General features: G+C 41.7%; 1 protein-coding gene across 2 annotated transcripts in view; it reads left to right on the top strand.

Annotated features, from left to right (window-relative positions):
- The window catches only part of LOC117251057 (obg-like ATPase 1), a 58,430-nt gene that overhangs the window by 27,461 nt on the left and 14,957 nt on the right, over nucleotides 1-16,012 (top strand). For both annotated transcript variants that reach the window (XM_078174507.1, XM_033617026.2), the window contains exons 5-7: nucleotides 1,689-1,864; nucleotides 5,507-5,587; nucleotides 5,944-6,041. In XM_078174507.1, coding sequence (XP_078030633.1) covers nucleotides 1,689-1,864; nucleotides 5,507-5,587; nucleotides 5,944-6,041 — 355 coding nt within the window. The remainder of the gene's footprint in view (nucleotides 1-1,688; nucleotides 1,865-5,506; nucleotides 5,588-5,943; nucleotides 6,042-16,012) is intronic.

Below are 16,012 nucleotides of genomic sequence, written 5' to 3'. Positions count from 1 at the left end.
ATGTCACTTATGTGAGTTTTTTTGCATAAAGTGCCAACTTGCTCACAGGTTATATGTGAATTTAAAAAAAAACACTATTATGGGAAAGTGCAAGAATGTCAGCTTTGTTTTTGTGTATGATGTCCATCAGTCAGACACCTGTCTTCAGTAATTAGTGTCCAGGTGGGCGTGTTACACCAAGCAGGATTAATCAGTTAGCCAGGTAACGTCTAAAATAGCATGCAGTGTCTCTGGACATTTGTCAATAACTAAAAATAATCAATACTTCTGATTACTTGACACCTAATGTATTCAAGTTTAGTACAAATTCTGTGTAACCAATGCATCGCCTGGGTGCCTTCACAGCGGTCAGGGTAAGGGAAAAAGGTGGTGGGGGTGCTCAAAGGGGGGTAATAAAAATGTTTTTAAAAATTATTCATTTCCTTTTATGGCCCGAAATTGTTTGTAGTTTCAGTAGTAAACAAAACAAAAAAATGGCTGAATGAATGCAGTTCAACGACTAGCAAGCTACTGAAAAATGTAGTTTATATATGTGTAGTATAGTATGGTATGGTATAGTATTATTTATTTATTCATAAATATATAATATTTATGTATTTATTTATTTATACAATCTGACCTATTTTTATTTACATCTGTGATCATTTTCCAGTTATGTAATCATAGATAGTAATAATATGACAATAATATTTGCAAACCTTAACTCAAGTGTTTTCAGTGCAGAACTTTTACCTCTAAGGTGTATTTTTATATTGCAGTATTGCCACTTTTCCTTGAGTAAAGGCTCTGTGCACTCCCTTCACCAATAAGGTGCTTTAACCCCCCATTTATTTGCAAATGTAGTGATAATACAAAACAAACCATGCGCTAACTGTACAGGTTGTAAATTAAAGAGCATATTTCAGTCCACTACAGTGGCCACTGATAATGTTAAAGGCTGTCACTCTAATGTGACAGATGTACGCCCATGCACCCCTCCCTTCCTCCCTCCCTCCATCCCGCCCTCACCCCTGAGCTCTGCTGGAGAATCAGAAGGAGTCCTGAGAGCTGCTGCTGCTAAATGGCCTGCTTCAGAGCCTCATTACCTAATCACCAGCACAGCCAAGACTGCTAAGGCGCAAATGATTAGGGGAAGACTGTCGTCTATGAATGTTGACATTTTTCTCTTAAATCGTGCTCACTTCTCTTCATTTCTGGTATGTTTTAGCTGAATGGCTAATAGTTTTAAGACAGAGGGGTGAGAAATGCGTGACCAGACACTCCACACTTCATGCAGATTGACACACAAGCCTGTTTTGTTGCACTTAAAGTCAATTTTAGTGGAACTTACTTTGACACTGTAAGCTGGTTTCATACAGTTCTGACACTTGCACACTGAAAGAAAATTAAATATGTTCCTGAGTATTTTATTGTATTTGTTATGACTTCCCTGAGACTCCCACTGTGCTTTTTCATGTGCATGTTTATTTTTCCATATTCTCTGCTAAAAGCTAATGATTTTTTTGGGCCAGATCTAATCACCATTTCACATTCGATCTCAGGAAGTCAATGTCATTGATTCCGCAGCTCTGATCCTGTTGCTTGTACTGTCTATGTTGATGTAAGGCAGTGGTGTTGTCGTTGCTGCTGAAAAAAAATTCTATACTGATGCTCTCTCCTTTCTCTGTCTTTGTGTCCTGTCACTGCAGGTGCTTTTGAGGATGAGGATATCATCCATGTTGAGGGGACAGTGGACCCAGTGAGGGATATGGAGATCATCCACGAGGAGCTGAGGCTGAAGGATGAGGAGATGATCGGGCCTATTATTGACAAGCTGGAGAAGACGGCCATTAGAGGCGGTGACAAGAAACTCAAACCAGAATACGTGAGTCAATGTCCCAGCAGGCCCTTTGCTCCCCCTCACAGCAAGGCACAAATAATAACCCTCCCACACACATGGCCAAGGAGAAAAAAAAAGTATGTTTTTTTTAATCTCCCTCCAATAGGTCTCACCCCTCCCCCTGCCCCATTTTTTCCCTTTCTGAGATTGAAAGTGATCAGGGGTCAGGGGTTTTCTGCTGTAGAAATCATTAATAGAGAGTTACTTATTCAGCTGCTGACCCTGGGTCACAGCACTGGGCTAATGAAAGTGTTTCCACACAGCTCTTTTCATCTAAAGTAATACTCAAATCATGGCACAGCTCTTGCTCATGCTTATACACCTACAGCAGCTGGGGAAATTGTATAAGGCCATACAGTGGGTGACACATATGCCAATACCTCGCTATGAATACCGTAAATGTTTAGAATATTCTTTGACAGAGGATCCCTCGGTTGTATGCAGAGAGGTGCAGGGCCATATGCAGGGTAAGATCAGAAAAAAAAAATCCACATCCTGGTTGTCAGATCAAAATGTATGTGGATGCATTCAGATGGTTATATTGTTAAGGTAACGAGGCCGAGCAGACAACATTAGCAATGATTTGGTTGTAAATGTCTCACGATGCCCTTCCATCATCGGAGCAGGATAGGATGGGCTAGCACACGAGGGGATCTGGCCTTTCACTTGGAGCGGCATGCCCAATTTCAGGCCCCAACACACTGAGGCTCTGACCACTCATTACACTAACGAGAGGGGCTTTTTCACCTGCTGCAGAGGCCCTGTGTTTGGTTGGTTCCCCTCAGACGAAACCCCCCCGTACAGCCAACAGCACTTCCCCACACCCCTGTAGCCCCACAGACAGGAGCCATTCAGGCTAGGCAGGTGGCCGCTTACGCACATAATTGCTAACAATTTTAGGCAATGAATAAAAATGATACATTACTTGTCAAAGGTTGTGCACACGTCGGCAAGTGAAATCTATAGAAGACCTCTTTAGATGGCAAAGAATGGTGGTTATCAAAGGCTGTAGCAAGCTTTTAGATGGGAGGGATTGTGTGATTGTCTCACAGGCTGCGCCTGGTGTTTGACACGCTCAGCTGTGCACAGACACATATACATGTTTATGTAAGCATCTATATGCAGAGCATGTGCATCACGACTACGTCTTAAAAATGCGCAGCTTAAAAGAAACAACAGTGCTTGTACTTTCTGCTGGAGAGCCACAGGATGCTATGAAATCAAAGGGACATTCTGTGTAGATGGTGATTACTTCCTTAGATTTCCCTCTAAGTAATTTGCAAGACCTTTTGAAATAACATCTAATTTCCATTGTTGCACTCACTTTCCTATAAGCTCTACAGGTCCTTATGTAGCCTGAAATTTCATGAGCAAAAACTGCTTTTATCCTGCCTCAAGTGGAGTTACACAATTATTTTACCATTGAGATATTTGCTTATTGTCACATTAGTGTTCCTGGTATGATTCAAGATGACCCACTTACAGAGCTGGTTAAGTGGACACAATAGTTTGCATTAAATGTATCCTAAAAATCCTCAATCTGATTTTTTTTTAACATGCGTTCTCACATTTTTATATTGTCTGTCAGTGGAAATAAAATAAAACTACGAAAAAAAGGAAAAAAAAATAAAATAAAATTATGTGAAATTTTGGAGTAATTACGACATATCCACACAAATCTCTATGTTGCAAAGCATAAAAATTAAAGTAGTTACTTTAAGATTAATGTAGGCAGTGTGGGAAATTCCCTGTACATTGTTCCTACTACAGACACTATACCTTATCATATCACTCAGAGAACTTCTGTATATACCAGTAAATAATTATGCCTTATAGTTTAATAGCTTGTGCATGCGCTCCTAAAAGAATAATGTTGAATATTTGTGGTATATAACACAACATGAGGAGTTTCAAGGGCATCTTGCTCCTTTTTTAATGTACTTCTGCTGAAACAGGATGTTGGAGAAAGAAAAAACACATGAGGTGATTATTAATATCCTAAAGTAAAAAGGATACTAGTTGCGAGAGGAATGTTGTTTTATCTGATAGGTAGGGGATGCAAAATTAATGGAAAACAAAAAAACCTGTGAAGGTTTTGTTGGTGTGCGTTTTTATATGCTTACTGCTGCAGCTCACAGCTGAAGATATGCTGTTTAAGAAAATGGGATTTTGTAAGAGAAAAAAAAACAAATCAGAAATTTGGAATTTATTGTAAAATAGTATATTTTGGTTAAAATTTGCTGTCTGGGTGAAATGGTCACTGAATATTTCATTGTCAGTTCCAGCTAAATTTATGTGCATGCAGCAGCAGGGCTCATATGTATGCATTGTTATAAAGATTTAAATCCATTTTGCCGGTGCTGTGTTTACAAGAACAATGTTTCATTGCTTTTGTCCGTGTGAATCCTCAAAATCCCTATCCTTACAAAACAATAATAAGAAGCCGGCCCACCAGCGGCGCTTCATGGTGGCAGGCATATGTGTTTGACCCCTGTGGGACCTATATGCCTTTTATTAACACCTGCCTGTTAGAGGAGCGCTGCACGGCGGCTGCGAGCTGATGAGGGAAACCTGGAGCGGGTTCAGCCTGTGTCACTGGCCGTTTGCTGTTTCCATTTCACAGATGATTAATCTCTCTGTGAAGACTTGGGACGGCGCGGGCGGAGTGTATGCAGCTCTTCCTGCGCTCTCTCCCGCTGGCTGCACTCTGGCTGCCTGACTAAAAGGCCTTTAGAATTCCTGTGGAGAGAGATGTGCAGAGAGTGAATGCAGCTGGCTGGGGGTCAGTGTGTGGAGCTTTTTCTGCCATTGTGTAATTGAGGCTCTGGCAGGATTTTTTCCTCAGTTCTTTCAAAAGGGAGTATGATTGTGAAGTGCTGCAAGGGTTTGGGGAGGGAAAAGGAGGTAGGGGGAGTGTTGCAGGGGGTGGGGGAGTTTTTATATGAAGGGGGAGGTCAAGTTGACAGGAACAAAAAGAATGTGTTCCGCTAATTTCTGTGGGGCTGGATCAACAATAATAGGCTCAATTTCTTTATTACAAATTTTATAACTACCTCCCTCCCATTTTCCCACCCTTTTCCGCTTCCAGATCCTGTCAAGACCCAGTCTTGCCTGTGGTCTCAACCCACAAGTACCTCGGTAATGAATGTGGCATACATAGCTGGAAATGCTCAATATTTTCTCCAGAAGAAACAGTGAATAATTAGTTCTGTACCTCACTAGTGCTTATTCAGTATGACTACATTCTGCAAAGTGCCTGAGGAAGGACCAATAATTTACACCTAACTAACCAAGTTCCAATTAGTTCCCTGCTCTTTCCAATTTAGTCTCCTCTCTCTATCCTTTTCATTAAACAGTCCCGATGGAATATTGATGTTCAAAACTGCGACTCTAAGCGAGACACCCCAGAAGGCATTTTGTCATGATTTAAAGGAGGGAAGGGGGTCTTGTGCATGCCATCCCTGTCAAAGCCAGGCCACTCCTGCTTGAATGCGAGCACAGCCATTGTTCATTTTGGCATCAGGATGCCATGCATTTAGGAAATAATTACCCCATACCCTGCTGGGTTTATATTCTTTTTCATCTCCTTTAATGGCTTCTTGTTCATTCTCTTTTAACCCCAAACAGGACGTTATGTGCAAAATCAAGAGCTGGGTAATGGATGAAAAGAAACACATCCGCTACTATCAGGATTGGAACGACAAGGAGGTAAGCCTTTGATGTTACAGTCAGATTTATTAATGCCATTTATCTCGCTAATCTTTTCATCTGACCTAAAAGTACAACTGCTGTTTCCTCCTTTCTTTTTTTCTGTCTTTTGTGCAAATCACAAGTTAATATTATGCACAGCCTTTTGTTGGTTTTATTTTGACATTACTTTTGTACAAGCTAATGACATCTGGCCGTGCTGATCTTAATTTAGAGGCTTTATAGTCGCTCCCCACAGCGCCTATACACCAGACTCTAATTTGATTTGGCTTCACTTATCTCTGCCTGTGCCGCACTCAAAGGCTACTTTGGAAAGTTTGGATTCTCACTGCTCGCTCTGTCTGTCTTCGCCACAGATCGAAGTGTTGAACAAATACTTGTTTTTGACATCCAAACCAATGATTTACCTCGTTAACCTCTCTGAGAAAGACTACATCAGGAGAAAGAACAAATGGTAAGTGCTTGGAATAAAGGCGGGAGACGACTCATTGCACTCATTAATCATCACCAAAGAGCTTTCCTTCTACTTATGTACGGAGTTACATTGATTTCTACTAACTTTGATTGAATCTGCATTTCAGCTGAAAAAAAAAGTGTGTGTGCATGCGTCTGCTGGGATGTGAAGAGTATGTGTGTGCGACTTAGCCTGGCTGATCTACTGACTGCGGTCTCCTGCTGACAGAAACGGTCATATCTTTGTGAGAGGATCTGCCTGGAGGTGGCACTAAGTAAGCTCTAACACAACATCCAGCTCTGCAGACCCCAGCCAGCCTCCAGACTCTGCACTTCATTAAGCACATACTCGCATATGGTCCCCATTTTCCATCAAAATTTGTCATATCATATGGAAGGCTTTAAATGACAAAAAAAACAAACATGTGTACATTCAAAGCCAAACAAGTAATTAAAATCATCTGGAGAGAGCCAATAAATCATAAGGATTACACTCTTTGAATATCATACTATCTGAAAATGTTTTGCTCCAAATATTTGGTTTTGTCTTCACATGTTGTTGCTCAAGTAGTTTTACAAGCATCACTTTACAGCCATGAAATTCCCACAGATTACAAACGACATCTGAGGCTTTCTTCGTACACAGTGACTGCGTTTACAAGCACACTAATATTCCACAGTTATTCCAAATAAGACAACATTCTGAATTCGATACGGGTCATATAAACAGCTTATTCCATTTGGATTATACGATTAGGCCTTTTTTCAAACGGAGCATTTTTCAATTAAGACATGTGGGGTATGCTTGTATTATTCAGGTTTTAGGTGCATTATTTGGACATGTATACGACACATTGTGTGCAGCTCTGTGCATTGTCATGGATGCATTGTACTGAACCAATTCGCCAAGTTTGCAAGGCTGGGATTGAGATGCATGCCCAAAAGAAAAGCGTGCAAGAGGGTAGTTACATGCACATCACGTAAGTGCAAAGCCGGCACAAAAACATGAATGAAAAAGAGGTAGAGCCTGCATGCTTACTCCATGCCACAAACTTTAATAAGCAAACAACATTTCGATCCCAGAGGGATCTTCGTCAGGTCTGAATGACCTGCCCAAAAGAAAAGCCCACATTTCTGGGCAGAAGGAGAAACACACCTGCTTTTAAACATTATAAAAGACTTGGATATCAACAGGTTTTTGAGTATGTGTAAAGTCTGCTACCAAAAAACTTTGAAAAATATATATTTTGGTGCAAAGAAATCAAATTGCACAAGTGGCTCCAGCCATTCAAACTACATGTCAGGGCAGGTTAACCAGAGTATGTATGGCTACATATAAAGGGAAATACAAGTGGAATATTTATTTTATTTTTGCCATGTAAGCAGCTTAGTGAAAGCATGCTCTTTTTTGGAATAAGTGCAAAAATGAAGTCACCAATTTCAAGAAAAAATGCATCTGCTTTAAATGCTTATATGCAGGGACTTGAACTTTTTATGTTGCAGGTGCAGCATTATTTATAATGTGAATTGACCTTTAATGTGCTAAATAAACTTTGCTGTGTTTCCAGCTCCATTCTGTCAAAACACTTTTTATAATAATGTTGTCATGTGGCCACAGTGAGAGCAGATCTCGAGGGCTGGTGTTAGACATCCATTATATCTGAAAGGGCTACTTTTCCACACTACAGCCATTTTGTCAATAACACCAACTTGTGGATTGTTATCGCACTTTTCCAATTGCCCTCTAGGCTTGTGGTGTCAGTCCTACAAAATTTGTTTTTGCTTGGCAGCGTTGTATTACAAGGGGAAGTTGTTTACCTATGACTGTTTGTTAAAATGTTCCTGACACGAAAGTATGAGTGTGTGACGGAGGGAGGGGGAAGAGAACTCATAAATCAAATGATTCATGGCATGTGGAACATCCGTCATCGGTAGGAAGAGGTTTTTTTTTCTTGTTGCGTGTGTGCGCGTATTTTTACTGTGTGAAACGCAATAAATCTTAGAGTGTTTTAAAGAGCCAAACAGTAGTGCTCAGGTGTCCTGAGGGCGCCACGATGAACAATGCCGACATCAAAGTGTTGATGTTTGACAAGTGATGAGTCACTTCCCTTGTCCAGAGAGGAGCTCACACCTGTATGGAGATGATTACAGGTAGATCTAGCTGGCCCTAATTGTACAATAAATGCTGCTCTCAGCCCTAATGGCAGCTAGTCTGCAGCAGAGACGCCAGACTGCCATTTGGCTGTCGCCATGCTCCCGTGTTTTTCCACCAGCACAGTTGAGATGATGATACGGTTAAGGACTATTCAAAGCAAACAGCAAGACAAATTGCAATCTCAGCTTTAATGTGTGGGGAAAAAGAGGGCGAATCCTAGAATGAGGCAAATAAGCCAATCTCATCTATGTCTCTCAGGACATCCACTCAGGCCATTTCACAGGTTGAGTTTTTTCACGTACTGTTTTATATTCTAGGTGTTTTGTGGCGTACATGCTGCCACTCAGGCTTTAGGTTAGTGTCATTAATTTGAGCAGCATGCGCCACAGAACATTATTTTGTGAGTTTAATGTATGTAAGTTAATTGATTTCATTATTACAGACACTCAGTTTCAAGTTGTAGAGACAGACAATTATTGCTGCAGCTTTTGTCTCACATGGGAGATGACAGCCATTTTATCAAACTTTTTGAGCCTCCAAAAACAGTCCATTGTTAACTGAGATCATCCTGTTTGGAGTATGGGAACCACATACCAAGCTGCCCTTGTTTAGACAAGAATACACAGTATTAGCTTTAGCAAGCCATCATTAATGGAGGGATCAGACGAGGAGCAAGGCCTCCTTTCATCCCCAGGTTCTCTGCTGGAGACAGTACATCATTTACTGTTGAGAGGAGCACATGGCTCCAATCCTATACAGTGTATGTGTATGTGTATGAGAATGCGTACATGTGCATGTTTGAAGTCTGTTTCAGAGGCGACTCCATGCTCATTTGGATGCTGGCGTAATTGCGGTGTGGAGATCAAAGGATTGCTGGCCGAGTGATGTTCCAGAGGAGACTTTACCACACAGCCCTCTCCTCTGTGCAGAGGGGGCCGCCTGCTGCTCACCGCTCCCCTCTCCCCTCTAACCATGCACTGCCCCCTGCACATCCCCGCTCGTAAAAAATGATTAAGGCCGCATTTGTCATGTGTTTATGACTGAGAGGCATTGCGTGATAGGGAATGGCATCTACAAGAGTCTATCAAGAGGCTTTCTCCTCTTTGCTCGGCGTCAGTGAGCTGCCTGGAAGACTTTTTCTCTGTGCCACATACCGTAGTTTGTGTGTTAGAGAGGGTCATTAGAGCACTGTTGATGATGTGGTGGCTGCAGCCTGCCCAGTGTTAGTGTGTTTTCACTTGTCAGTGAAGTTATTGTTTATTTTACAAGCTTGTGGCCTCGCCATCTTTATCAGTCTTTATTTTCTTTTAATAGGTTTGATATCTATTTATTCAATCCTCCTTGGAGAACTAAGAGCAGTCACATTTTGTAATGGCAAAAAAGCACAGCTGAGAATACTCCAGATATGCTGTGATGTTTTTCTACCTTGTCATTTCTTTTTCTATTTTTTTGCCCCGTCTTCTTCTTTTGGACAATGTGCATTAAAGTAAATTGGTACCTCTTAAGTAGATGAGTTGACCTTTAAGGAAACCAGCAAGCGTGACCTGTCTGTGAGTGCCTCTGCCGTGTGGGTTCTCCTGGTGAGTGTAAGAACTGCAGGGTACCATTGCTTGGAGCTTTTATTAACTGTGTATGTATGAGTGTGTGTCTGGTTGTCTGTATGCAAGTGTGTGTGTGTGTGTGTGTGTATATACATATGAGCACGTGTACTCCCCTCTTTAGTCTGCGTAAACGTTCCTCGAGTCTTGTTATTCAAACGTATTGAAAACTTTGTCTCTTTGAACGTTATTTGCTTCGAAATGTGTGTTACATTAGGTACGTCTGTCTTTATGTTCAGAAAACCACATCTGAAATAGTTACATGCCGCAGCTGCTCTTCCAGTCATCCTTTTTAATCATCTTTATTTTCCTGCCACAGAGGCATAAATTGATCTTTTATAATTAATTCCCCACATATTTGTCTGGCATGGTGTAATTCAGAAAATCGTATGCCATGCATGTTCTTCTCATCAGCCATTTCTGTTGACTGTGATGTTGAAAAAACAGCTTGTGTCTGGACAACAATCAGTGTGTCTCAGCACTTCAGGAGACTTGTGATTAACAAGTCCTTGTCCGGTTTGATCTCAGCGAAAGGCCTCGTTTCATGTTAAGGTGTCGTTAAGCAAGACGCTGACTCAACCCCTGTTTATTTTACTCATTATGAGTGAGAGGATACGGTTAGAGATGCTCTGTTTTTTATTATTGTGAACAAATCTCATGAGAAGACCCAAACCAACAACGAATTGATCCTGTTATAAAGGTTTGCGCATGTGCCCAAAGCCTGATTTTATCCCTCTGTGCCATAGAGCTCCATTGTTGTCCAAAATCTATTAAAAAAACCACATCAGTGAGACACACTGTTTCATGAAGCGACATGTTCCTTTATTACAACAAATATGGGCACTATAGTTTTTTAAGTCAGTCACACATACGCTGTTCTTCTGCCATAAATACTCACTGGCATATAAAATGTGTATCAATCCGCAGCAGAAAATAGTCCCCAACAAATGCACTGTTTTCTTCTGCTTTAGTGATGTTTGCTAAAAACTATGATGCCCAGCTGTTTCAGGAAACCACTTACCCACTAAACTTTTCATAGGGATTTTCTGACAATAATAAAACAGCCTAATCCTAAACCTCTGTCTCACTGTTGGAGGCAATGCACCGATCTTTGGTGCTACGTTAAAAGAAATCCACCTACAGTTAAAAAACAGGGTGTCTGCACGTCCTTAAAAAGTCTTAAATGCCTTAAATTCAGTCTTATAGATATAAAGCCTTGAAGGGCATTAAATAATCTTAAATTAAAACAAATATATTATCTATATTCAAAATTTAATTTATTCTTGTCAGAATGAGCCAAGCTCTTCTGGGTGAAAATCCACATTTCTAATGTCACAAATCTTTAAATCTACCACTGAACCTTATAATGTATTTTTCTTTATATTTGCACTTACCTGCTGACAAAATGTAAATTAACCTAACTCTCTCTAATAACCATATTCCTACATAAAACCTACCTCTGCCACATATATACTACTAACCTCTATACTTACCTGTAATGCTTGAATGAGAAAAAAAATATTTGTCCAAAATCAGTTTAATATTTGGTTAAAAAAAAATATCTCGAAAAGTTCTTAAAAGCCTTAAATTTAAGTGTCTGCTACCTGTGGACACCTTGAAGAGGGAGGAGAAAATGTCTTTGCCGAGTCTGATACTCTAGTTGGCCTGCAGGAGGAGCTTTGACAATTAAAGTAAAGGAAGCCCTGACAGGAGTTGCAGCATGTCAGTTGTCTCGAGAGCTCACACCTATCTCCCCCGAGCCCTCTCCGCCTCTCCAAACAGATCATATGGTAAACAGATCCTTCGTCTGCTTAGCTTTAATATTGACTTGTGTTCTGTTATATGCATTTTTTGTTTTTTGAAAAAGCCCAGTAATAAGTTAAACATGCATTTTTGTGTGTGTGTGAAGATTTTGACAAACAGCCAGCCGTTTCTGAGTACCCGTCAAGATTCAGAGACAGAAGAAAAACTGAGATGGGGGGGGGGGGGGGCTATTATGATTCACTGAAAGCCACTCCATGAAAGTAGTCACTGCAGCCCACTTCAGCTACTCCAAACCATAATTCCCATAAACACAACTGAAACTTTATTGAGTGCAAAACCACTGGCTCCATCCAAGTTTTTAGGAACTACTATCTGGGGAGTTAGAGTTCCCTTTTCAAAGCCTTGAGGGATATATACGATCGCTTGCTCCTTTTTTATTTTGTGCACAGTCGTCCACTCTCTCCTCGTGCACTGTGGAATCCTGAGAAGCACTTTCCCATGGTAACATGTGTACCCTACTGCCCACAGTCGGTCCTAATGGATGCCTTTAGCTAACTTTCAATGAGAGAAAACAACAGGAGAGGCTGTATAGTAAAACCGAAACAGATGGTGCTAATAAAGTCCTCTTGGTCCAGTTAGAGTGGTTATTGACTGTCCCCAGTCCAGGTAATGAAAGGACAGTGTTGACATGTCACATGTCACCCCGTTTTCTTTGTTGTGTCCTGGTGGTGAAGACACAGCGCTGCTGTTGCTGTAACTAATGAGACAGACCCTAAACTTGAGACTAAAAGAGACATTGTCTGTTCTTGTTTGTTCTGTAATGACCCCGCAGGAAATATCTCCATATTCCTATACAGATTATCACTTCTCCCTCATTTTTGGCCCAAGCTTAAGAACGTTAATGCTGGGTGAGTTTCCTGCAGTCCATAATGTATGTAGACACCTCTAGCAGCACACAACATGCTCGCTTCCTTCTGAAGGCGCCCTGGGAATTGTTCCCCTGCAAAGCCTGTAGTTTGGCATTGCAGACATAAAAAGAAATGTGTGCGAGTTTCAAGTCTGTCTAATGATACATTTTGATAGCTTTGGCTTTGTTGAGCTGTGCTTTTTATTATCTTTGCGATAAGGTTAAGCCCGAGCACACATGCCACAGTGAGTTGCCCGCGGCCCCAGCAGCTCTAATGAGACAAATGAATTTAGTGTAGCCACATACAGCTCCTGAACGCTTATTATCAGGATTATTGTTGAACTGTTATGAATGGGGGTAAAAGAAAAAAAAAAGATGCGGGATTGGAAGGGGGCATGATTGGCTGATGTTACATATGTCCTTGATTACCTTCCTTCTGCTTTTATTCTAATAAGTGGCATTCTTTGTACTCCCTAGGACAGCTAGACAGTCTGACACACGATGAGAATAAATATTGCATGTGGTAGACATTAAGCTGTCATCCTGGAAAAAAAGAAGAGATGGAGAAATCCGTGTGGTGTTCTTCGGCGCTACACTTTGCCTGCTCTTGTCACAATTGTCACATCTTGATGACTCCCCCCACTCTACCCCAGCCCCCTTATTTTCTCTCGCCCAGTCAACTGCTATGAATGACAGCATGGATACCCCATATAGAGAATTATTTTGGGTGATGTAGAATGTACTCCTCTGGGTTACTGTTTGAATTTCAGATGTTTGCCTTTTTGCCGCCCCCCTCCCCCCTCTCACAAATACCCTTAAACAAGGCCGCAGCTTTGATAATGTGCTCTCGACAACCATCGTAAAGACGAAACTGGGGGGAGATGTTTTTTTAGGGTTTCATCTATCATGTGCAAACATTTTAAGTCACAAGATTTGTCTTTAAAAAATTTAATGGGTGTAGTTATCAAAGAAAAAGTTGTTCAAAAAAAAGCTTGTTACCAGCACACCCTCGAGGTTTGTTTGAGATATGATGTGAGATGATGCTCTTAATTAAAGCTGCTCCCATTGTGCCTGCGCTGGGTTCTGTTTCCTCCAGCCTGTGATTGCTTTGAAGGCTGAAAGAAGTTCACAATATTGGAGATAGTGGGTGCGTGCGTGTGTGTGTATGTGTCAGATCTCCTTCCTTCTCCGAGACTGATGTGTAATGCCTTTCCATCCGGCCATGGCCACAGGGAGCAGAGAGCGTCTGCACTCTTGTCGCTCAGGAGCTCACTACTGGGAGGATGAAAAGCTTCCCACAGAGCCCCCGACTTCCCAGCCTCAAAAGCCACCATGAGCTCATACCTCTCATATCTGTCTCCCTTCACAGAGGAAGCAAAGAGGAGGGGGTTAGAGTGCGCTGTGTGCTGCAGCATCCCAACCCTCTAGGATTCTCGTCCCTGCAACCAGGGACCGACAAAACAGAGGGGACCCCGGGTTTATTACTTGATGAGTCTGTGCCTGGCATGCAAGCCAGCAGCTGCCAAGATTTGTGAAACCGCTCAGTTACACATACGGCTGGTTGGGGCGGCCCCAGCGCCCTTTGCCTCTGTGGAGCTGAGGTGCCATTGCTGTAACTGGGAACACCTGGCCAGTGTTCCTAATTTATTTAAGCGCACCTGCCCAGACGCCTGTTGTCACTCCCCTCCACCACTCACCAGTTTGGGTGTGTCAGTGATGAAGCTGTGGTGGATGCAGGTAGTGGATTACTCTTCGGGTCTGACAGCATTCAATTGCATCTGAAAGGAGCACTCAAACTGGAGGTGATGGCCCACCTTTTACAGGCTTAACTGGCTAAGCACTCCTAATAAGGCCAACCTGTATGAATGTGTGTCAGACGCAGGCCCAGGTCATTGTCTCAGGTAGCTGCCCCTGTACTTTAGAAACTCCCATTGTTTTCCCCTCCTGAGCCATTTAAGCAGATCAAAGCCCTGACAAAGCCCAGGGAAGCCCCAGGCATGCGGAAACACAGGAATTATCCCCCCCTCAGGATTCCCACACAAAAAGACAAATAGACTGGCCCCAGAGGGTGGCCCCCTGTGGGACATCTCCATTCAGGGCCAGCCCGTTCTGGAAGCTCCAATTGTTTTGGGTTTTTTTTCCTCATTTCACAATATATTGTGTTTTAAATTGGATGTATTGTAAATATAATAGGCGTCAAATTTAAAGCTTAGAACAAATAATATATTTTTCTAGCTGTAAGACAAACAGATGTTGATTCACACTGCCTTGTTTTTATCAGCTAACATAGATACATGCATATCATGTTTTATATTTGTAAAAGTTTCATTAGAGAACTATTTTCCCCCTCGAATCGAGAGCAGCGGGGAAAAGCACAAACATGGCTTGTTCCTTAGCTTTGTTTGAGCCTTCAAGCTGGTGAATGATTAGCAGAAATAATGTCCCTGTCACCCTTAATCACATTAAAACGTGGTTAACATTTAATTTTTCCCACTTGATATGCAAAAATTTCCACTTGATTTGCAGCAAAGGCCATTGGAATTCCATTATAAAAAGAATAAAAATTTCAGGCATCATTTGTTCAGAGAGGGATATCGAGACCAGAAAGTGCTGAATCTTTCTATTAGCCGAGCAGTGAGAGATGGCACTCAGTGCTGGGACATAATGGGAGACTGACAAGACACACACACACACATACGCAGTCTCACTCACTGGATATTTTTTCCTTTTTTTGTGGCGCTTAGACTTGTTAAACCCTTTTAAATGTTTTACATGAACAAATATTTTATCTATTATTTCTGTTATGGAGGTTCACATATCCACATTTCCAGTTTTCTCCTCGAAGATGTGGATGTAGAAAAGAAATAAACCCTGCATTTAAACAAAACAAAATAAGGAGGGAAGAAGGTACTGATGCTACGCCACTGAGAAGACTTTATCGTAAACAGTCCTTGATGTATAGAAAACATGATTCTTGTCAACACCCTGATTTTCTCTGAAATACAGATTTACATGAAGACCTTTACGATTTCATGAATGACTGAAAGATAAAAGGAAACCGCAGCATGTTCTGCATAAACATTTCCCCAATTTACACATCCACATAAAATTTCACATAAATAATTGGAAAGGACATAAATACAAATTGCAAAGTGGCATGGGTGGACAGCGGTGAAGTTGACAGAATCGGTTTTGGGAGCCATGCTGACGGAGCATCAAAGCTCTTAATTGACAGTGCTTTGTTTCTGGAGTTGAGGGAAGGGGGTGTTTCCGTGTTCCTGTGGCAAGGTGTTTGTCTGGTCCCATGTCACTCAGTGCAAGGACCCAGAGACCCCCGTGCTCATTTGCAGCTCACGTTCTCCGTCTCGGCTTCACATTATTAAAATCATCCCTCAGCCTTCTACCAAGAGCCTCTTTGTTACTTGGCTGGCTTGGCTCAGCTCTGTCAAGTCTTCACCAATTACAGTCTCAGGTACAATGGTCTATTCAAAGGATCACAGCCCTTGACTGGTGTGGAGAGAGTGATTTGTGAATCATTATTCAGCCGC

This window comes from Epinephelus lanceolatus, chromosome 14 (genome assembly GCF_041903045.1).
Source record: "Epinephelus lanceolatus isolate andai-2023 chromosome 14, ASM4190304v1, whole genome shotgun sequence".
NCBI lineage: Eukaryota > Metazoa > Chordata > Actinopteri > Perciformes > Serranidae > Epinephelus > Epinephelus lanceolatus.
This window is presented reverse-complemented; position numbering and strand designations above follow the sequence as displayed.